This window comes from Phoenix dactylifera, chromosome 4 (genome assembly GCF_009389715.1).
Source record: "Phoenix dactylifera cultivar Barhee BC4 chromosome 4, palm_55x_up_171113_PBpolish2nd_filt_p, whole genome shotgun sequence".
Taxonomy (NCBI): Eukaryota; Viridiplantae; Streptophyta; class Magnoliopsida; order Arecales; family Arecaceae; genus Phoenix; species Phoenix dactylifera.
The window spans coordinates 12,439,729-12,447,900 of NC_052395.1; the positions used below are offsets into that span (position 1 = coordinate 12,439,729).

General features: G+C 36.6%; 1 protein-coding gene across 2 annotated transcripts; it reads left to right on the top strand.

Annotated features, from left to right (window-relative positions):
• The first annotated feature begins 1,124 nt into the window (after window positions 1-1,124).
• On the top strand, window positions 1,125-5,852 carry LOC103698045 (cytochrome P450 72A15-like). Of its 2 annotated transcripts, none has more exons than XM_008779999.4 (5): window positions 1,125-1,436; window positions 2,239-2,459; window positions 3,881-4,125; window positions 4,542-4,932; window positions 5,156-5,852. In XM_008779999.4, exons 1-5 carry the CDS (start codon window positions 1,148-1,150, stop codon window positions 5,579-5,581), a joined length of 1,572 nt encoding a protein of 523 aa, XP_008778221.2. In that variant the 5' UTR covers window positions 1,125-1,147; the 3' UTR covers window positions 5,582-5,852. The 2 variants fall into 2 exon arrangements, with proteins under 2 accessions (XP_008778221.2, XP_026657272.2); XM_026801471.2 differs by having other exon boundaries at window positions 4,608-4,932.
• The last annotated feature ends 2,320 nt before the right edge of the window (window positions 5,853-8,172 follow it).

The following is an 8,172-nucleotide window of genomic DNA, read 5'->3' on the forward strand; positions in this document are numbered from 1 at the left end:
AATTTAGTGCTAGCTAGACAATTATTATAATTGAAATCTAAAATATCAATTAATGAATTATATATTAGAATTGATTTATTGCCTTATTAGAATAATTAATTACTAATTTTGTGCCAGCAAATTAATTATTGTAATTGAGATCTAAAATGTCAATTCAATGAATTATATATTAGAATTAATTTATGGCCTTATTAGAATATTTGATTACTAATTTTGTGCCAGCAAATCAATTATTGTAATTAAGATCTAAAATGTCAATTCAATGAATTATAAGATTTATTACCTCATTAGAATAATTGATTACTAATTTTGTGCCAGCAAATCAATTATTGTAATTGAGATCTAAAATGTCAATTCAATGAATTATAAGATTTATTACCTTATTAGAATAATTGATTACTAATTTTGTGGTCATAAATCAATTATTGTAATTGAGATCTAAAATGTCAATTCAATGAATTATAAAATTTATTATCTTATCGGAATGATTGATTGAGATCTAATAAGTCAATTCAATGAATTAATTATTTTGTATTAATCAATTTTCAAATTTTTCGTTTGAATGGGATTTGGAAATTACTCCTTGAGAAATCCAAATGGTGGTATAATAAACCTCTTGGAGGTTAAACAAATTATTACCTTTTTAGAATGATTTACTGAATTATATATTACTAGCAAAAAAAAAAAACAAACACTTCTTTGGAATGTTAGCAATATATCACCTAGCTAAGCAAATAAATCTAATAATTGCAATTAATAGAAATTCTTAAAAGAAATTATATATATATATATTATTCGATATGAAAACAAATCTATTTTATCCAAAAAAAAATCTATTCTAGCATAAAATAAATTTATTTATTTAATAAATTCAAATCATAAAATTATAAATCCTATAGATCCACTAATATTAAATTTAAAGCAAAAGTAAGAGAAAATAGCATGATTGAAGGTAGGTCAAAGTGCGTAGACGCTGTCCCAAAAAAGTATTTGGCCCCACGTACGGGGGCAGCACATCAAAATAGTCCAGATAAAAGGAATCTTCCACAAAAGACAGCTAGTCAAGATAAAGATAAAGAGAAATCAGCCATAAAAGGCACCATACCAAGTCAAAGAGGGGAGAGACGAAGAGATAGAGCAGGCAACCATGGCGTTTGGAGCAGTGGAGGCGCTGTGGAGAATAGGATGGGGAGCGGTTGGCCTGCTGTTACTTCTATGGGCTTGGAGAGGGTTGGAGCGGCTTTGGTGGAGACCAAGGATGCTGGAAAGAGCGCTCCGGGCCCAAGGGCTGCGGGGCACCCGGTACCGCTTCCTCTACGGGGACCTCAAGGAAAGCGCCCGGCTCAGCAACGAGGCCCGGGCCAAACTCATGCCTCTCTCTCACGACATCGTCCCTCGGGTCGCTCCCTTCCTTTATCGTGTCATGAAGGAAAATGGTAATAATTTTGGAACTTGGATGCTTTGGATCCTTGAGTCCTAGGGTCACTCCCTTCTTTCATCGTGTCATGAAGGAAAATGATTTCCGCTTTTTCTCTTATTTTCATATTAGAAAAATTCATATACAAGGACAAAATATTATGATAAACACCTTATTTTAATAGATAGAGAACCAACTGTCTCACCATGGATAAAGTTGAAACATTTTTTTTTAAATAAACTTGATCGAAGCATTTTAACTAGATAGCTTTGAGGCCAACACAAATGCAAAGTTGCCACACTAAAGAATTCCTTGCTACGGCTATGGTGATTGAGTGGATTCGAGGGCAGCATTCGGCACCCACTCCTTTTAGATGTTCGTAGACTTGCAGGAGGGTGTAGCACTTTCCGGGCTTTTCATGTCTGTCGGTAGGCAAATAGTGCAGCAGACTTTGTCACCTTTAATGTGGCATATCATGCGGGAAAGTTTATTTGGGTGGATCAGGACTCGGTTCGGTTCATAGTATGAGCAACCGCTGCAGCAAAAAAAAAAATCTTGCTCAAAATACTAAATAAAAAAAATTACTCTCTTTTTTGTTTGGGCTCCATCTTATCTGGAAGTAGATCGCCAACATGCTGTTTGCACCTATTAAACGTTAAATAAGTATTTATTTTGATGGACGCGACTTCCATTTTGCAATATTTTTGTTATAAAATAACTGTCACAAGAAACTGTTGCCAAAAAAAAAATTTTAAAAAAAAAACTATCACAGGCAACAGTTGAACGGTTTCTACCTTATTTACACGACCAGTTTGATGCAGGTAAAACGTCATTCACTTGGTTCGGGCATCATCCGAGAGTAGCCATTATGGATCCAAGACTGACAAGAGAAATTCTGTCCAACAAGTTTGGTCACTTTGAGAAGTCAAACTCACATCTTCTAGTTAAGTTATTGGTTGGAGGACTCGCAAGTTATGAACGTGAGAAATGGGCCAAACATAGGAGGATCATCAATCCTGCTTTCCATTTAGAGAAATTAAAGGTATTTCAGTCATCCAGAATTCTATGAAGAAATTGCTTGTGAAATGCCATATTTTACTTCCTTATGAGAATTAGACTTTGCCAGGCGGCTGAACCAAAAGAAAAAAAAAAATTTTTTTTGCATCGATATCCTTCTAAATATTAGATTTTGCGCGAATATCCTTTCAAAATTAATATTTACATTTATACTCTCGTAAAACTCTATTATTGTATAAATGCTCTTAACATAACGGTTGCTCCAACAGTATTAAAAAATTATATTTATATTAATTAAAAATAAAATAAAAATTTGAAATTATACTATTGTCCTTCAGTTGTCGGGATCGCCTGCGGGCGTTCGTGAGATCGCGATCGCGATCCCGTTCGCCCGTGGGCGTTCTCCTTCAATTTGCCTGTCTTTGACTTAATTATGCCATTTATGATGGATTTGCACCCCCTACTATCTCTCTGTTCGTGAATATCGTACAAAATTTATTCGTAATTGGTAGGTATTTATTGTGTGTGAAGCTTTACTTTTTGTTTCTTTCTTTCTCTTTCTTTTTGGTCGTGGAGGAAGCTTTTTTGAAACATAAATCTTACACCTCATAATAATTAATATTGATCTGCCTATTGTACCAAATTGACGAACTAGTTGGAACAGTAATGCCCCATACAACATAGGAGTCCTTTATTTGGAGTGTTAGATCCGAACTCAGTTTTTCTACATCAGAGTGCAAATAACGAGGATGGTAACATGGTTCAACATATCAGCCAAAATTGGCATTGCAGGCTTGCAGCATTGCGAGGGTTTATTTCGGAACCAAAGACAGAATATGCAGCAACTAAGTGCATTGCCCTTAGTGTTAAGAGCTTGGACAACTAAAAAAGTGGGGGAAGGCATTGTTTAAAATAAAGAGGATAATTTTCATATTCCTTGAAAATGCAGCCTTTCACATCAAGCTCAACATAAAATTTTCCTAATTTATAAATACATAATTATGAAGCCTATCACATTAATTAATGTATCTAAATTTTTTCCACCTACTAGAATTTCTTTTTGCATATATACCCTTCTAAAAATAGAAAATTGCATGAATATTTTTGTAAAGTTGCTATTTGCTTGTATACTCTTATAAATATTTTTATTTGCACGTCTACCCATTAAGAATATTTTAGTCATTTTAATTTGAAACCGTTAATTTTTAACGGCATTAGATGGCATGGGTACATATGCAATAACAAGAATAAAGAAGGGTAAAATAGCAAAACAAGTGTTTTAAGAATGTATACATGCAAATATCAATTTTGGAAGGGTATTCATGCAAAATTCGATATTTAGAAGGGTATTCATGCAAAAAATCCAAAAAAGATTACAACACTTGTTCATAGTTGAGTGGTGATTGATGGCATTCTACGTTCTATATATGTTGATTTTTTTTGCAGTGCATGCTGCCAGCCTTTTCTACTTGCTGTGATGAGCTGATAGATAAATGGGACAGGCTTGTAGCTTCCAAAGGATCTTGCGAACTGGACGTATGGCCTGAATTCCAGAGTTTCGCTGCAGATGTCATCTCCCGCACGGCATTTGGTATCAACTTTAGGGAAGGGCAACGGATATTTCACCTCCAAGAAGAGCAAGTTGAGCTTGTAATTCCAGCTCTTCAAAATATATACATCCCTGGTTTCAGGTTTATTGTTTCTCTTTTCCTATTAATTTTATTTCAGTTTTCAGTAACTTCAGAGGAACAATATCCAATATGTAAAAAAATCAAAAAAAACATATTAAAAAAACTTCATCCTATTTTATTTCTCAATTCTAATAATATTTCTCGGAGTAAGTGCTAATGGAAATCAAATCATTATAAAAAAAAAAAAAAGAAGTCACTCGTGTTCCTTCATTATCAAATCATTACTTTCATGCTAGAAATGCAAATTATGCTGGTGATGCTTCTTTTTTTCCTCTAAAGAATTGAATCCCTCAAAATCGTATAGATTTCACGTTGTTAACTTGAAGGAACACAATAATAATAGGCTCCTAAACCTTGTCAAAACAACTGACGATGAAAATTGACTTGATACCGAAATAAATGAACCTTTGATGCAGGTTTCTGCCTACCAAGAACAACAAGAGAATGAAAGAAAATGATATCCAGATTCGATCGCTTCTCAGGAGCATGATCGAGCGGAGAGAGGTGGCTATAAGAAAGGGAGGAGCTAACAATGAAGATTTGCTAGGCCTGCTAATGGAATCAAATTTTAGGCACTCCAAGGAAAACGAAGGAGGCTCCAAGAATTCTGGGATGAGTATTGAAGATGTGATCGAGGAATGCAAGCTATTCTACTTTGCTGGGCATGAGACAACATCGGTTCTTCTCACATGGACATTGGTAGCGCTAAGCCTGCATCCGAGTTGGCAGGCGCGTGCAAGAGAAGAGGTTCTACAAGTCTTCGGGGGAAATAAGCCCGACTACGATGGCTTAAGTCGATTAAAGATTGTGAGTGATATATTTTTATGATTGCTCATATCAACTGTTTACGCTGCATTCCTTGAGAAAGACTGATTTCGAGTAGCTAATAAATTTTTACATTAGAAAAGAAGGCAGCTTATAATTGCTTCCAATAGTCTTTTATTGGTGTTTTACATTAATTGCTGTTTCAAAAAAAAAAAAAAAGGTTTCTTATTGGACAAATTCCTCAGATGTTTCAAATTTGCTTCAGGTGACGATGGTTCTGTATGAAGTTCTTAGATTATATCCTCCAGCAGCTTTGCTCGTAAGGAAAACCTACAAGGAAATGAAATTAGGTCAGTTCACCTTTCCAGAAGGAGTACAACTCTTGCTGCCTATAATCTTCATACATCATGATCCAGAATTTTGGGGTGAAGATGCTTCGGAATTCAATCCAGAGAGATTCGCCGAGGGAGTTTCGAAGGCATCGAAGATTCAAGGTGCCTTCTTTCCATTCGGTGGGGGTCCTCGAATCTGCATTGGTCAGAACTTTTCGATGATGGAAGCCAAGATGGCTTTGTCTAGGATTCTTCAACATTTTACATTCCAACTTTCACCATCCTATGCCCATGCTCCTTATACTGTAGCAACGATTCATCCGCAACATGGTGCTCAAATCATCTTACACAGGCAGTAAGAGCATCTTTTCATCAATATATCACACTCGATATTGCCGACATCATTATCATCAGCATCAATGCCGTCAAAAATCCCTGGTTTTATCTTGAGGTTCATCAGGTGTATAATCCATTCGACGTGCTGCTTTTGTGAATCCTTGTAAGGAATTGGCTGAACCAGAGTCCAATATATAGTTGAGCCTAAGATTTATAGCTGTATTTGACTTATAGAATAACAATTCAGTAAATGTCTGGCTGTCAGGACATGGCAATCTTATTCAAGTGCTCAAACATCTTGTCTACTCGTTGTCAGACAATTTTTAGCTGTTATGATTTGGTTGTTGATTAGTCTTTGAACAGTGGAATGTTGTGTCAGAAAACTGCCGAGCATTCTCCAATGTGCTGGCTTGATTTTGCTACCATGGGAAAGAACTAGGAGTCTGCATGCGTGCACGTCCATGCTTGCCAGTATGTTTTGTCTATTTTAGATAATAGTTCCATGATAATTTTTGGTCAGGAGACCTCCTCTTTCCTTGCAGGGCATGAGGAATTCCTAAGCTTTTCAGTCTCCTTGCTCTAGTTCATCCATGTTCAGGTCCTGATTCAGTTGGAAGAAGAGGTGCAAAATATACCTTAACTTGAGCCACGAGAGAATTTAAACTAAAGTTTACCTTTATCTTCTTAAATTCATTGAGTTCCTTTCTAATCGATACATATATACTTACACCAAAATTGTGGATCCCTAGAAAGGTAACTCTTTGGAGAAGGGACTTATCTAGAATCTGCAGGAGTGAAGTTAGACCCATCCAAAATTGCACTTGTTGCAGTCAGAGAATTATTGATACGGATTTGGTTGCATAACCTTAGCAATAACATCTTAGGAGTGCAAGTTGGTGATATTACATGATGCGAATGTACCTACATAATTTCTCTAGGTTGAAATTAACCGTTAACACAAGTAAAATTCTTATACCAGTCCGCCTTGGCAACCAACTCAGCAGAAAAGAAAAATAAAGCAAAATAAGAAAAGAAAAATATAAAATATAAAAGCATCATCTAACAGATATCCTAAGAGATTGAGACTACTCGTCTCATTAAAACAAAAACAAAAAAAAACTAAATTCCTTCGTCAAAGGTATATCTCACTAGCTCAATTATGCGCTCCTCCTCGAGCAACTGCTAGCATGCCATGTTGTGGATATGTATCTCAACTGTCAACTCCATCTCTTCGACTCCAGTATCAAGAGCTTCTTGGCCTACCGTTATGGCGAAGTCTGTGAGCTCCTCCTCCCAGAACCACACAGCGCTCGGATTGTTGTAACGCACATGAGAAATGATTTCAGGAATCATATCATTAACAGCTCGCGGATCCACCAAGTGGCCGAGATATAAGGGAAAAACTTTGAACTCCGGTGCGCAAAGCAACCCCTGACGTCCATGGGGGAGCTCGTAGAACTCGGAGACGTGGAGGTGGACGTCCACCGGGGCCTGATGGCTTTTTTCTTTTGTGTCTATGCCACCTGATTGGAAAGGTACTTAACATTTCCTTAATACCCAAACCCAAGAAGATCAATCCACAGGAGATAAAGGAGTCTCGCCCTATAAGTCTTTTTTTTATAAGATTGTGGCAAAGGTGCTAGTTTCTAGGCTAGAGAGTATATATCATGAATAATTTTATTGCTGAGAAACAAGAAGCTTTTTTTCAGGGGCATTACATATCGAATACTATCTTAATAGTATAGGAAAATTTTACATCGGATGGAGAGTTCTTCTAAAAGAAACGCATTAATGGTTCTTAAAATTGACATGGAACGTGCTTACGATAGATTCTATCGGACTTTTTTGAGAGCTATTTTAGGGAGCCACGAATGTGATCCTGCGTTCCTCGAGTGGTTTATGCTCTGCGTTTGCCATCCTAGCTTCTCAGTCTTATGAATTGTAACTCTCCAACGTGATTGGAACCTTTCTTTATTGCATCAATTTTTCCCTTCGGAGCTGATTCAACAAATTTTATGTGCCCCGAGGGAGAGCCCGTGATACATACAAGGAAATCTTGATGCCCTCTGAGGTTGTTGCCCAAGGAGACAACCCAAGAGGAGGGGTGAATTGGATTTGGATTAATTAATGACAAATTAAAACTTGATTAGTAAATAATTAAATCTAATGCAAGCAGGTTAATTAAGCTACTTGATGAGGAGATTGGAAGAGACAAATAGCCAATGCAAACACAAGAAAATTTTATAGTGGTTCGGAGCCAACCTTTGCTCCTACGTCCACTCCCCAAGCTTCACTTGGAAGTTCACTATAATCCCTTGGATTACAGCCGGTTGTTTTATAAGATCACAACCCAACTTGTTGTTTTCACGAGATCACAACGAACTCGGTCGGATTTCATAGGCTCACCGACTAGAACCATTCGATTGTTTTTTCGGGATTACAATCAAACCCTTACACCGTTGATTTTTTCTTTGGCTCACCAACAAACCTTACAACCCTTGATTCAATCCCCTGATTGAATCAAGTAAGAAAAACAGTTTGGGAAAAGATACAAGAAAAGCTTCTTAAAAAGCAAATATGAATCAATATGAAAACAGTAAAGTTAGAAGCCCTC

What these genes read in the sequence shown, in the direction of transcription:
- LOC103698045 (XM_008779999.4), top strand. Translation starts at nt 1,148, where the DNA reads ATGGCGTTTGGAGCAGTGGAGGCGCTGTGGAGAATAGGATGGGGAGCG. An exon ending in TCCATTTAGAGAAATTAAAG is followed by an intron (nt 2,460 to 3,880) that starts GTATTTCAGTCA and finishes TTTTTTTTGCAG; the next exon opens with TGCATGCTGCCAGCCTTTTC. An exon ending in ATATACATCCCTGGTTTCAG is followed by an intron (nt 4,126 to 4,541) that starts GTTTATTGTTTC and finishes CCTTTGATGCAG; the next exon opens with GTTTCTGCCTACCAAGAACA.